The sequence below is a fragment of the Nannobrachium achirus genome, assembly GCF_963921795.1.
Source record: "Nannobrachium achirus genome assembly, chromosome: 8".
Taxonomy (NCBI): domain Eukaryota; kingdom Metazoa; phylum Chordata; class Actinopteri; order Myctophiformes; family Myctophidae; genus Nannobrachium; species Nannobrachium achirus.
Window position 1 is genome coordinate 30,410,381 of NC_137817.1, and position 15,237 is coordinate 30,425,617.

Consider the following 15,237-nt stretch of genomic DNA (forward strand, 5'->3'; position numbering starts at 1 on the left):
ATGGGTCTGGTGTGTGGGTGTTATTTTAATGCTGCTGGGATATTAACATCCTGCTCAACCAGAGGAACGTGTTTAGTCAACTGCCATAACGAAACAACGAATAACAACAGGGACACACACACACACACACACACACACACACACACACACACACACACACGCACAGACACAGTATTGTTTGCTGTGTTTTATGGCTCTGATTTGTATTTGAGTTTGTTTTGTCTTAATCCTCCTGTATTTAACTTATTTTGTTGTGTACATTTGTTGAGTGGTGTGTAATTGCATGTGTTTGTCTTTGGGCCGGAGGGAGGGTTCTTTCAGCATCACAATCGTTTTAACCACTTCTGTACGTTGACTGCGAGCTTGTATATCTGCTATTTTTGAACTTTTTCCCTGGCACAAACCATTTTTAGGTGGGGGTCCGTGGCCAAATTCATATCAAGTTGGGGGGTCCTTGACATGAAAAAGTGTGAGAATCACTGCAATACACCACCTAATCTATGCTGTCTGATAATGTGTGCAGGTATGGTCCAGGGCAACGCCCCCTGGTGGCCTATGAGCCTCACCTCAACGTTGACATCACTTCCAGCGGAGAGTCCTCAGGTTTCACCAGCCAGGAGAGCACCATGGAGCGCTGTAAAACAGGTACACTCGCACACGTACGCACGCACACGCACGCACACACACACACACACACACACACACACAGAGATGTCATTACGTGCGCGTCCCGCGTCAGAAACGCGTTCACGTCGCCCAGAGACGCATTCACGTCATGTTCCAGGGGTCCCACGGACACATCCTCATTGGAGTCCATGTTAAAATAATTTAGAGCGTCGCGGTCAGGGTCCCCGCGGAATGAACGTGTCGCAAACAGCATTTCGTTTCATTAATATCCTCGCCAGAAACTGCCTGCCGTCTGTCTGTCTCTTTCTGCATGCAGCGGAGCCACCGCGCTCTGCAGCAGCAGAGGCTCCACTGAACTTCGCTCCCCCGTACATGAACGTGCTCTGTCCTATGGCTCTGTCACTGTGACGCTACGTTTAGCTACATGCTAAAGCTACTGCCGTTTCTGGCTGCTGTTCTGAGGCAGAGTGAGGCTGGCAGAGGGTCATAAACTCATTAAGTCATAAAAAGACGTCTGATTTTCAAAGCGGAGAAACTAATTATCTGTGATTTACAACAGCCCGAGCGCTCCACGTTCTCATAGTATTACGTCTCTCCCATACGAGTGGTCTCTCCATACACAGTGGTGAGATCCGTGAGAAAAGTATACTCAAATGTTTTACTTAAGTAAAAGTATCTATACTGCAAGTAAAAGTCCGGAATTCAAAATGTACTTGAGTAAAAGTATAGGCTACACTTAGGACTAAACGTAAAAGTACTCATTATGCACAATGATTCTGTATCACATGTTACCAAATAATATCCTTTGAAAATAGCCATGGCTGAAGTGGTTATGTAGGCTATACTTTTCAAAGTAACTAGTAAAGTTTTCAAATAATTGTAGTGGAATAAGTACAATATTTGCCTCTGAGATGTAGTGGAGTAGAAGTAAAAGTAATGAAAATTGGAAATACTCCAGTAAAGTAAAAGTACCTTAAATTGTACTTATAAGTACAGTACTTGAGAAAATTACCTTTTTATTACCCCAAGAAAATAAAAAGACCATTATTGCACCAAAGTAATCAACAAGCTAAAACTATACTATCAAAAATGTCCAAACATTAGCCTAATTGTAAAATAATATAAGATAGAGGCAAACATTTTATAAATAGCCGATCTAAAAGCTCACAATGCAAAAAATAAATAAAATGGGGACCCAAATTGGGGACCCATAATTTTTTTCTGGGACTCATTCGAATGATCACCTGTGGGTCCCGGGACCCATTACTTTGAAAACCTATTAACATCACTGCACACACACACACACACACACACACACACACACACACACACACACACACACACACACACAAGAGTGAGCCTCACTGAATTCACACCAGCAGTGACAGCGATTTCTACAGTTTTATCACAAGATGTTTGATGTCTGTGGTATTGGAGTGCTCTGCTGCTCAGCTGTCAGAGACACGCAATACTCCTCTCTAGCAACTTGTTTGTAAACAATGTATACATTTTAGGTAAGAAGTAGGCCATACAGTTGCTCAATCTTGATACATTTTATATCTACAACTGCTAATTTGAGTGTGCAGTGGCTGGGATGAGGATCAGTATCTCCAAATCTGAGGCCATGGTTCTCAGCAGGAAACTGATTGTGCTCAATCGTATGGAAAAACTAAAATACGTCCAATGACGTCATTGGCGGAGTGGGCTTTGGAAAACACGATGTCCAATGACGTCTTTGTCAGAGAATGAGTTAACTATCTCCAATGTGTCTTTGCACATCTTTGGTGCAGTCTAGAGTTTTCAAGATGTGTAGTTATTCCTTAGTAGCTTTAGTCATGAATTCATGGGTTTCATTTGTAGTCCTACGCGGCCATGTTGAGGACCAACACAGGTGTTTCAATGTGTCTGATTGGCATAGAACTAATTTTCTACGCCAATCAGAACACCTGTGTTTGTCCTCAACATTGCCGGTGTAGGACTACGAAAGAAACCCATGTCCATCACTTCATCACTAATCACCAAAAGTAATTAGCGTAGTGTACTGTAGGGTTCATTGGCTTTTGTGCATGTTAAAGTGCATTTTAAGTGTTAATCCTCTTTACCAACCATTTAGTGTAGAATGTGATTTGCTTTAATCCTGTGTGTGTGTGTGTGTGTGTGTGTGTGTGTGTGTGTGTGCGTGCGTGCGTGCTTCTAGAGCCCCTCTGGCATGTTCCAGTATCATCGTGTCGAGGGCTCGCTGGAGGAGGGGGGCAGAGGAGACCTGCCAGACCGGACGTCCCAGGGAAGGATTCTCCAAACAGACACTCAAAGGTCAGACAAAGCTCTCTGGAAAATGTCCTATGACCTCCCAGTACCTTTGTCTGTCTGTTGCTCTAATCTAATAATCTTATATACTGTACACACATACACACACACTGTATAAGCACACACTGCATTTCTCGCCATCCGCCATTTACATTGTAAACATTTAGTTGACTCTTGTATTCAGAGGGCTTTACAATGCCTGCAATTAAAGAATATGCCCCATTCCAGATCAGGATCATAAATAGCAGTTTATATTAACTCATTTCTAGCCGATCCCGAGTATACTCGTGAAAAATACTCAAGTATTTAGAGTGCCGATCCCGAGTATACTCGCGAAAAGTACTGTATATAGAGTAACGCCGGTTCTCCTACCCAATAGCCTGGCGGAAGGTCCTGGCACGATCGGCCTCGCCGATTCATCATCATCACGGATCCACGTGCACAAAATAGTAATCCCATAACATGGAGGCCGACGGGGAATCTCATCTTTAATGTCCATTTTCTCCAAACAACACTTTTAAAGCCAAGGATGGCATTAGATTCTCGCTGCAAAAACATAATAACAAAGGCATCGATCGGCCATTTTAGAAACCACATGGTGTGACGACCGCTCCCGTTGTATGACGTCATGACGTCAACCCGGAAGTATTTACGCAATGGACTTCTGGCCTTCAAAATAAGACAATGGAGCGTAATGGAGCCCTGCGAGCGGCACGCTACACATTTAACCCGTTCATGTCTGGAGCACTAAATGGGTTAAGGAGAACAAGTGTCAGAGACGGGCATCAGGTTAGGTTCTAAGAAAATGGTGAGGAGGAGAAGCGAAGATTAAAGTCTGCATTATCCCAATTAAAACCGGGAAAGCATCCATGCTATTTTAGATTTTAGCATTGGCTATTCAGAAATAGATATATTATAAGCTCACAGCGTGTCACTTCATGCCGCACTGGGAGCTTGTTCATCTGCTATTTTTCAACATTTTTGAAAAAATGTTGAATGATTTAGAATTACGAAGAAAATTGAGAACTACTGATTTAGAAGGCATTTGTAGCATCGAAAACTAGAAAAGAAGAGAAGGTCCACACACTGTCTAAATGCTCCCAAAATAATTTTATTAAAGCCAGCGGTATAAAAAAACACAACGTTTCGGCCTTTATAGGCCGCCTTCAGGTGTAAACTGAATCGGCCTAATTTGCAGAATCGGCCTCATGTCTTAATGGGTTCATTCCCTGTCCCTCATTGTGTGTGTGTGTGTGTGTGTGTGTGTGTAGGGTGAGACGCAGTACTCCAGTCACTCCAGCAGTAACACCCTGTCCAGCAACGCCTCCAGCAGCCACAGTGACGAGCGCTGGTTCGACGGAGGGCCTGGAGGAGAACGAGGAGGGGGAGGAGGAGGCAGCGGAGGAGAACGAGGAGGAGGTGGCGACCCCGCAGAGCCCGACGCCGACCACCTCAACAAGGGGGGGTCCAGCGACAGTGGCATCGACGCTCCCGTGACCCACTACGGCCACAACCGCCATGGCAACGTTCCAAACAACCAGTCGCACAACAAGCCCGCACACTGCTCTGCAACTTACGAACTGTCTGCTGGACGCGGCGGCGGAACGGAGGGGAGGAGGCGGGAGTCGTCGCCCGTCATACCTGCCACGACCAATCACACCAAAGGATACCGAACCAAGGCGTTTCCGCCGCCCGGCTCCAGTGCTGATAAAATGGATTCATTCAAACCCAGGTAGGAGAATGACTGTGTCACACAGACACACTCCTACAATACTTCTCTAACAATACACTTACAAAAATGTGCGACACCCTCAGCCACAATACTAGGGAGCGCAAACAACGATCTGGTAACACCCACACTCCCACACTTAACACAAATATGGGTAAATTCTCCTTCCACTGCCACCCAAGTGTGGAATTCCTTGACCCCTTCCCTTAACACATGTAGATCACTGAGGTCCTACAAAACGGCCCTCGAAAAGCCACCTTTCTGGAGGCCAAAGGTGGAGGTAGTTATCACTTCTCCCATAGACAGGCAAGAAGTGACCCCCCCCCCCCCCCCTACTTTCCCCCCACCCCCACCTTTTCCCCCCTACTCTGTACATAAAGGTGATGATATTCAATGGTTTATTTTTATGCTACTTTATATGTTGATGAATTGAATACCAAGGACCTCCAACGGAAACAAGGCCGCAAGGACTTTAAGGCTGCAAGGGCTTTTTTGGGGTGTTCCTTTTAGGCAGGGTGTTTAGACTGTACTTGTGCTGTACTACATCGTTTTTTGTTTTGACTGTACTACATGCTGTTCTACATTTTTGTTTAATAAAATATTCAATCAATCAATCAATCAAAAGGATGAGAGGGGAAATGAATGACAGAAAGGAGAAACCATATAAAATAAAGTAAAGCTTTATGTATTCTGGACACCATCCTCATCCTACAGCCTAAATCCTACTGAAACATACAGACCAGCTGCTGTACTGGTGGGGTTTTTATGACCCTTCCCCCATCATAAATATACACATTCTTACACTCACACACCCTGGGGGATGACCCCATGCTCTGTGGGATTAAAGGATTGCGTGTTTAGATTCACAGTGTCATCACCTCACTCATCATACTGTATCCTTGCAGCCTGGGACAGGACTATCACTGCACAGTGGAATATTATAGACCTATATATTAGACGCTATAGGAGACAGATGAGTCAACACAGGTACGATGGATGCAGTTTGTGCTTTTAAGAAAATAATGAAGGTGTTTGTGGTAAGTAAATGGTGGGAAAGTTTGAGGATTGTCTGAAGATCTGCGCAACCGAGACGTCAGTCACACTTCTTCCTTTAAAGATTGAGGATTGATGCGTTGCTGTACATGTATTCATTGCTGATGGTGAAATACTATGATTTTTGGATGTTTTGGTAGAGGGTTTTGGTATTTCTTGTTACCATTTTAACTGCACTTGTGTCACCAATTAGTGTGGTGCTGCTTGCTCATTTGTTACAGTTCGGCTTTTAACAAGATAAATCATTTGAGTTATTCTGCTGTCTGTGTTCTGGGTGTCTTGTCTATGAAAAGGTTGTAATATGCTGGAACACATTTGAGTGGTTGTAAAATCATCTTTCTGTCTTAACAGTAAATTATAATGAGCAAGCAAAGCAACACTAGTTAATTTTGTAGAAAGTGGAAGAGATGTTCACACATATTTTGGAAAATCTTGAAATTGTTTTAATGCAGTTTTCATGTCATGGGAAAAAAAAGTTCAAAGGTCCTGGATAATAGGATTATTTCCTGGAAGATATGTTACTGTATGTGCATATTCTGCATAAAAGTGTTGACTGCTAATTATGTCCAGTACTGTAGAAATTTATTATTCACTTTGATTATTCTATTAATTGTACTATTGATTTTTACATTAAAATTACAATAGAATAAGGTAATCAATACAAAGTGATTCTTGCTTATGTTTACCCAACCGTCAAAAACATAACTTTAATTTTATAACCAAGTTTAGTGAAGTTGTAGAACCCTATCTAAATAGAGGACCATGGTTGTCTGTTCTTGACTCTCAAGTCAGTTACCTGTACATTGTTTGAAACAATGTGAGGCTTATTTATACTGTATTTCCTATATGCCATATGCTGTGTGGTAGTTACCTTTGCAGCAGTTACTTATAACTTGACATATTTGGATGAGAATAAGCCGGTTGTGATGCCGTTATTACATGCAACTGGTTAACACTATGGCTAATTAGTCACACAGTGGCAATTTTGTGTCTTACGGCATACTATATGAGGGATTGGAAAGCCCTCCTGTAAGAGAAGAAATGTCTATGGTCAATATGGTGGTTTTCTATTTTGTCGATAAGCAAAGCAGTCTCTCTGTAATCTTTGTATTGATCCAGTAACAAAATTCACGTGTGTATGTGTGTCCTTTCAGGGCCTGCTATACTCCCCAGGGTTATAAGACCCCTGCTGCTGAGAAAACACGGCCTATCCGCACACCCACCACACCCACCCCTGCTCATCTCTCCACCACCCCTCTCTCCAGCTCTGCCCCCAAGTCCTTTTATGGCAAGAGCAGACAGAATGCCTGGCAACCTGAAGACAATGGCCCATCACCTTCAAATACCACAACATCCAGCTCTGATGGCAACAGCACCAAGAAGTGAGTTGGACATTTATAGTGCCCGCCCCGCCCGTCATTAATCAGATCTGCGGACCGACCTGTTTTCCCGTGATTACATGCAGTAAAGCAAATAGCCTACAGCCGCGCGTGGTGCTTCCAAATGGCATCGCACTCGATCGTCCCTGCACGCCGTCCTCAGTGTTTGCAACGCAATATACAGTATTTACATAAACGCCAGGTCGGCTGCCACTCTTAATTCTTTTAGCCTTTTAACCCACCCTTATATGATGAGAACATGGGCTAACGTGCTAGTGCGTGCTGTGGTTGTTTCTCTGTGTTGTGTGTGTCCTGCTGCCCACTGACTGTGGGCGCTCCACGTTGTTTAGGCAGAAACAATGCTGTGTCCTGCTGCTCAATGTGTGCGCTCCTGGGCCATTCTTTAGATAGAGAGAGCACAATAAAATGTCGCCCGCCCGTGTTTAGTCGCACACCTCCCGTCGCCGTACCCGCGAATTTATAATAGTATATGTTCTGCCCCGCTTTCACCCGTCAAACACGGGTATCCGCGGATATCTGTCGGTACCCACGGGTACCCGGCCCGGTGCAGGACTCTGGTGCTCTGTCATTCTGCCTCATCTGTTGTCATGTTTTGTATCTTCAGGCAGGTGGACCTGAATTCTAAGAATGTGTTTGGGCAGCCTCGTCTCCGAGCATCCCTAAGGGACCTGCGGTCTCCACGGCGAACATACAAGAGCACTATTGAAGATGACCTGAAGAAGCTGATCATCATGGACAACCCCGGAGAAACACAAACACAAAGAGATACGGTGAGGAAGGAATACCGATACCGATGTTTAAAAACTAACATTTTAGCTGTATATTGCAGATATATCGGTGCATCCCTAATTTTCTCTGATGGGAAAATGTCCACTCACTTGTCTCACTCTCTCATACCATAGTCTCCCAGACGCACCTTGCAGCGTACATTCTCTGATGAGTCCTTGTGCAGCGGGCGCAGGGACGCCAGCTTTGCAACTTCCGAGAATCAGAGCACGGCCAACGACGTGCTCTTTACCTGTACTCTGCCCACACGACGACACGCTCTGTCTGCCAACCACATGCAGAACAAGAAAGGTGGGTTGAGAGATGCACCGATGGGTCATGGTTGTAAGACATGTCGAAACATAGATTTATGATGAACATTCGCTGCCGAGATCGAGGCTTCATTCATCAAGAACATGAGCTGTCAAAGGTCATTCTTAGGGGAGCCAAGAACCTCATCATGATTTTGTCAGCTTGCTCAGTATTGCCAAGATGAATTACAGCTATACTGTATATTATGGATGCCAGATACTGATTAAAGTCAAAACGGGGGATAAACCATCAAGCATGGACAGCACTCAACACTTAAAGGAGCAACTTCGACACTTTTCAAGCCTATCTCATATAATGGGCCTCGCTAATGTTCACTGGATAAAAATCTAAAATATATAAATAGTAAAATCCTCTCGGTTCAGAAGACCTGTCATAACGGGTTTCTGAACCGAGAGGATTTTATTTTTATTTTTTCCATTTTATCGTGAACATTAGCGAGGACCAATTATATGAAGATAGGTTGAAAAGTGTCGAAGTTGTCCTTTAAGTGTTGAGTGCTGTCCATGCTTTGATGGTTTTATAACCCGTTTTGATGAGTAAACCTTTGTGGAGATTTTGTACAGCCTTCTCAGTCCTCATAGTTACTTTTCGAGTGACTGGTTTGCTTTATAGTAGTATTGGCCTATATTTTGTCTGTAAAAAAGAAAAAAAAAGATTTAATTCATTTTTGAAGACTAATGACTATTCGAAAATCGATTTTTCTGTGGCATCCCTGTACTGTATGTATTTGCAAATGTAGCCCTTTATTAATTATTTTTATAACTTTAATAGTTAATATAGCATGCACCATCTTATTACTGTACTCTCTCTCGATTCCTCTCTCTCAGTCCCTCTGTCGGCGTCTGAGCTGTCCCTTACAGAGGTGAGGGACAAGGTTCCCCCTTTGCGGAGGCTGGACCCAGGGCTGATGCCCCTCCCAGACACAGCCTGTGGTCTGGAGTGGTCCAGTCTGGTCAGTGCAGCTAAAGCCTTTGAAGGTGAGTGTTGGGGAACTCTGAAGACAACTTTAAGTAATAAAAGGAACATAAAATGAAAGAGGAAGTAATGTAAAATTAATGTACACTACTTGTGGAAGCAATGTTGACATGAATGTAAAGTAAACTTGCTCATCATCGCCAATGTTATGATTTGGGGTTTTGTGCTTACATGACTTATGCAGTGCTGTGGGTTTCCCTCCTCAATTTTAGTGGTCAGTTCACAGGAACCAGTAAAAACTAGTACTTAACTGAAGTTGCCTGTATTTATCCTACCTCTTGTCGAAGCTGTTGTGCATTAGCCGTTGTTGGTACATACAAATACACAAACAATAAAAAATTACCTGCCCACTGCCAACTTGAACGGTACAACAAAGAATTTTAACGGAGCAAGGTTTTGGTTACAACATGCTTCCTCAGGCTCATATTTAAATACACAAACTTTTGATATTTTAGTGGTTGGGCATAAAGAAGACAAACGGCTTCCACACACTGAAAAATGATCTTTCTGTGATCAAATAGACTTTTCATGCAAGCTCTCACAGTGTTGGGGGGGATCGGTTGCATTCACTTTAATTCTCACAAAACGAAACCTTACAACCCTGTTATCTCACCATCAAAAACCCTGGAGGATTTTATATTGTTGCGTTGGGTGGAAACCTCATATGTCCAAAACTGTTACATTTCAGAATTAAAATGTTAGAGCTTGTACATCGGCTATTTGTGCTACTTTTGTGTGACACTGTTGTATGACGAAGTAGGGCATTAATCCATTAAAAAACATTAAAAGTTCAATTCTGGAGATACGAGGTTGCTGCACGACGGGAATGATATGCCATGTTAACGGCTGGATGCATTGTGTTGGGTTTTGTGGTTTAATAAAAGTCTTGTCATACCCTCTCTCCTTGTGTCACACGACACTCCTGGGAAAGAGAGAGGGATCTGGGCTCATTTCTATGCCCAGCAGATGCCCCCCCCTCCATCCTTCTGTCCCTAGTGTCTCCTGCCCTGCAAACACTAAGTCCTTCACAGTGGGCCAAAACAACAGATCAACATGTGATCCAGGGCCTTCATTGCTGCTAAGACAAACTACGCTACAGCACCTTATTGTGAGACAGCTCAGGGGACATGAGAAAAAAGAAACGGGGCCTGAAGCAGCTTTGTGAAAGTAACTGTGTTTGTGCGCGTGTGTGTGTGTGTGTGTGTGTTACAGTTCAAAGAGCAGTATCCCTGTTCTCACTGAATGAGCCACAGGTTGGAGGTCCAGACATGAGGCCAGTTATCAGTCCTGTCCACTTCCAGACACCACAGACCCCACGCACCACCCCCACCTTCAGTGGGTAAGTCATTACAATTCTGCAACATGCATTCAGTCACTGGTCATCAGTAACTCAAATGGTTTTGTTTCCTTACCTGCCTCACAGTGTCCTAACTACATCAATGTTGCCACCTTGTGGTTAGTTGCAATACTGTCTACAGTTGACGTGTGTTCAATGAATGTTGTACACATCCGCCAAAAAATATTTTACTCTAGCAAAATGTGTCCAGTACAGTTTCTGACAAACAATTTGGCCTTGACCTGTAACCATGAGTTTAACCCTTGTATTGAGGTGTTTAGTGACTGTATCCTGGCCTGACAATTTCTGTATCCAGAAGATGGTAAAGGCAGTTTTACAGGCTTGCTGAAGGAAAACTGTTTGAACAGAGTAACAGTGAAAGTGCAAGGCTTTGTTGAGCACATTGAACCATTCCACACACACACACACACACACACACACACACACACACACACACACACACACACACACACACACACACACACACACCTGTGAAACACATCTGCCCTTTCTCAAACATGAGTCAGCGCATAGGTCTCAATTATATTAGGTTGTGCTCCTTTGCTCTATGCAAATTAACGTGTGTGTGTGTGTGTGTGTGTGTGTGTGTGTGTGTGTGTGTGTGTGTGTGTGTGTGTGTGTGTGTGTGTGTGTGTGTGTGTGTGTGTGTGTGTGTGTGTGTGTGTGTGTGTGTGTGTGTGTGTGTGTTTTCTCAGTGATGAGGTCCCTAACGATCTTTCAGGGCGTCTCTACCACCTGGAGGTAATGCTGCAACAGCTGAACACTGACCTGGAAAAAGTGAGACATTTATCTTTCTACAATTCTGAGTCACACTCTAATAAATCATTGATTGTAGTATACAGTATACTATGAATCATAGTGTATGAATTCACATTCTGTTTTAAGCACTACTTGCTCCTGGTTTTTATTTTTGAAGACGAATAGTTCAGCTAAGAGAAAACCAGACACTTTACTTTTTTGTTCTTGTTCTCCTCCTGTACTTCCTACCAGGAGAAGAAGGACAAGGTTGTGCTGCTAGCGGAGATGGCCAACCTCAGGGAGAACAACCACCGCCTGCAAGAGGAGAGCCTTTCAGCCAGTGAGCAGCTTCGGAAGTTCAGCCAACTCTTCACCAATAATCAACCAGAGAGGAAGTGACTGTGAATAATTCAGTACATGAGGTGTTGTTTGGGAGGGGAGCGACTGATGCCCACAGAGGTGGATGTGATGCAGGCTGATGGAGGATCTTTTTTTCTTTCTTTTTTTGTTGGTCTTGTTGATGAGAGAAGCCCTGTGCCCACAGTACCCTGTGATACCCAACACACAAGGGCCCAAAGACTGTTCCTCCACTCACCTTTGACCGGACTGCCTTAAACTGGAGAGAGAACAAAAACCACCCAGAGCATCATTGTCCCCCAGTCTTTCGATGTTTGTTCCTTGAGCCTGTAATTTTTTATTTTTCTAAACAGAATATTGAAAGTCTGAAATAGCTACTCAGAGAAGCCAGCGAACATCAGAGGAGATTTTAATAAATTACCACAGCACCTGGAGAGGCCTAATACTGTTCCTGAAGCCAATTAGCCAAAAAGAGACTAAGACTGCATATGTCAGACTGCACTAGGAGTCATGGATTTTCAAGGTCTAAAGACATGGTACTGTAGTTATATGCCCATGTGGTACAATACTCTAATATCAACATTATCTTTATTGTACTGATTGTTGTATTAGAGATGTGTGTGTGGAGGTGTCGGGTACAGCAAATACTCAGAGACAACTGTATTGTTGCACAACACAGCACTCCTAGGACGAGGTGTATTTTTATTAATCGTAGGTGTGTGTGTGTGTGTAAGTTTATGTATGAATGTGTGAATGTGACAAACAGGTATAAGATATTTGAGCTATAAGCAAACTATCTTGCTGTGACGTTAAAAGTATGGGCTGTGTTTTTCTCAGTTTGCAGGGATAAATGATGGCCCATGGATGTGAAACAAGCCACAGAGTTCCGTGACCGTGAAGTCAGTGTCACAAATTCAAATATTGTGCATTGTTTGAATTTACTTTCTCTAACAGTGTAGGTTCATCTCATGACATGCCAATAGTACTGGGGCCTCATTTATAAAATGCTTATTTAAAGATCATGAATAGGGCACTCAGATGTCGCAGGGGTAAAGTTCCTGTCCACCACCGTGAAGGCTAGGGGGTCAGATCTTCCTTTGGTGCATTGGCTAGGTGTCCCAACGAACGCAATTGGCCATGTTCATGGGAGGAAAGCAAAGCAGGGAGGGCATTCTCTGTTGCTGCACTACTGACTCCTACAGGTTGGTCAGAGGGATGAACTGGGAAGTCAACGTGTAACGGAGGTGCTTGCCTACACCCTCCGTAAGACAACCAGTACAGTCAGCTGCGATACTTCGGAATTTACAGAACTACAAAATTGGGAGAAAGAGGGCGAAATAGAATTGGGGGAGGGGGTGATTTTTTTGCCCCTATGAATCGGGTGTAAGAACTAACAGTATATCCTGAGAAATTATTTTAAGGACACTTTTAAGCATAAAACCAATAACCTTTCTATGAATGAGGCCCCTGGTCTATGATTTGTACCTAGGTTCTTTTGTTGTTGACATCTCATTATTCTCATAATACTGAATTCTTAGTGGATTGCCATCTGTGTCACTTGGTAATTTAAATTAAGCTCCTAAGTACAATAGTGAATTGTGCATATGGTAAATAGACTATAGACATGTATTTCACATGTAGCTCACTGTACAACACTGTAGCTCTTGTGTCTTATCAGAACCAATTTGTGTGTATGTGTGTTTGTGTGTGTGAGAGAGAGAGAGAGCGAGAGAGGGATATGTCTTAATGAGTCTGACATGTTTGGTTTGCAAATCCTTTCCCTTGATGAATGAATGAACACAAAACGCAAACAGGAATGAAAGGAACACAAAATACACTATTTATACTGCTGGCTGGCTTGATTCCAATTCTCTACAATATCTATTTTTCCTACAGAAATGTGTTTTGTCTATCCAGGGCTGTTTGAATCTTCATTTGGTACTGCTTGGAGGAAACCTCCAGCAATGTGAGTGAATAGATGTATCTGACCCCATGTAAAACTAGAATACCTTATTCCAGTTTGGACATGGATATCGCAGTATACTGAACTAAGTCATGAACTCCCGCCTTGTAAATGCTTTCTCACTTGACGCCTTTCCTGATCTGACTGGAACTGTTTATTCTCTCCCCTCCCAAAGTCACTCAGGTTCCTCACATACTGTAGATGGCCCTCTTCCATACTTATTTAGTTCAATTGCTGTGAGATAGCACAAGTACAATATTACAGTTTTGTTTCTGATCATGGGCAAGACAATGACTACACTGCTTTGTGTAACTGCCATTAATTTCTACTGCTCTCCATGCCTTTTTTTTTTTCGGTTTTCCAGTATTTTGCCCATAGAAACACTGTGTCTGCTCCGTACCTCCGCTCTGTACCTCTTCATCGTTAAACAGTCATTTATATTGTCTTGGGTGATGTCATCCATTTGCAGTGGCATAAGAGCTTGATACTTTTTTACCTTAACCACCAATGGATCCCGCGGTTACGTCTCCATTCCGACATGTCTCCATTCCGACACTAACCCTATCCCTTACCCTAACCCCTATGGAAGTGTTGCCACTCCGACAATAAGAAGTCAATGTCATGAAAGGAGACATGTCGGAATGGAGAGAGCCCCCTGGATCCCACAGCACAGGCAGGACTTACTTTACTTACAATGCATTGTAAGAAACATATTTGCAATTTCTGGCTTTGAGCACATTTTTGGATCATGACATGCTATGCCCCATGGGCTTGGTTCAAGCTTGGACCATTATTTTTTTCAGGTTTGGGACCAACTCCAAATTTCCGCTCTAAATCAAACATGACATACCAAACCCAACATAATGTTGCAAGTTCAAAATTCATACTAATCCCAAAATGAGGTTGAACCATACAACTTAGTACAAGTAGGTGTCTTAATTGAGTTGATTTGCATGTGGAGGGGTTAGTTATTTTTTTTTCTATAAATATATATATATATATAATTTTAAGCTAATTACATTATACACAGTATGTGTTGAGCATAGCTTGGTGCACTGATGTTGCACTTGCACAAATCACAAACAGTAATGCATTATGGTAAATGGTAATGTATGTTCTTGTTTTTTTTTTGTTAGATGTTTACTATTTTGATAATTTATTTCTTAACACATTGGCCACTTTTGCAAACTGGTAAAATAGTGAAAATGAGAGGGTACTGTTTTATTTCTGATCTTTGTACAAAGTTAATTTGTATGATTATGCATTTTTATTTCTGGCTTTTCTTTGCGTTAGTGCTTTCTGCATGTGGCAGGGGTGCATAATGCAGACAAACTTTTGGTCGAACCTTGTTTTACTTGGGGATGTTATATGAATGAGTGTACATTTAAAAAATGTAAATTATGTTTTCATTATTTTATAAGAAAATATTAAATCATCTTTCAGAATGGCTATTCTCTTTTTCTACTGATGAGATTTAATTTGAGGGAAATTCAAGATTCACATTAGATTATCTGCTCCAGCCACATGTTTATTTTCCAAACTAACAAAGTGGAGAGGTTGAGATTTCCCAGTTGGCTATAAAAGCTAGTCAACGTTTGCACAAGACAAGGCAGTTTATTACAAAATCAGATTA

General features: G+C 42.7%; 1 protein-coding gene across 4 annotated transcripts in view; it reads left to right on the top strand.

Annotated features, from left to right (window-relative positions):
• The window catches only part of sipa1l3 (signal-induced proliferation-associated 1 like 3), an 85,030-nt gene extending 70,073 nt beyond the window's left edge, over window positions 1-14,957 (top strand). For 3 of the 4 annotated variants that reach the window (XM_080732326.1, XM_080732325.1, XM_080732324.1), the window contains 10 exons: window positions 524-645; window positions 2,825-2,940; window positions 4,206-4,666; window positions 6,871-7,098; window positions 7,721-7,886; window positions 8,019-8,193; window positions 9,042-9,191; window positions 10,402-10,528; window positions 11,242-11,323; window positions 11,537-14,957. In XM_080732326.1, coding sequence (XP_080588452.1) covers window positions 524-645; window positions 2,825-2,940; window positions 4,206-4,666; window positions 6,871-7,098; window positions 7,721-7,886; window positions 8,019-8,193; window positions 9,042-9,191; window positions 10,402-10,528; window positions 11,242-11,323; window positions 11,537-11,683 — 1,774 coding nt within the window. In that variant the 3' untranslated portion in view covers window positions 11,684-14,957. The remainder of the gene's footprint in view (window positions 1-523; window positions 646-2,824; window positions 2,941-4,205; window positions 4,667-6,870; window positions 7,099-7,720; window positions 7,887-8,018; window positions 8,194-9,041; window positions 9,192-10,401; window positions 10,529-11,241; window positions 11,324-11,536) is intronic. The other variant, XM_080732327.1, reaches the window with a different exon arrangement.
• Window positions 14,958-15,237: the final 280 nt, after the last annotated feature.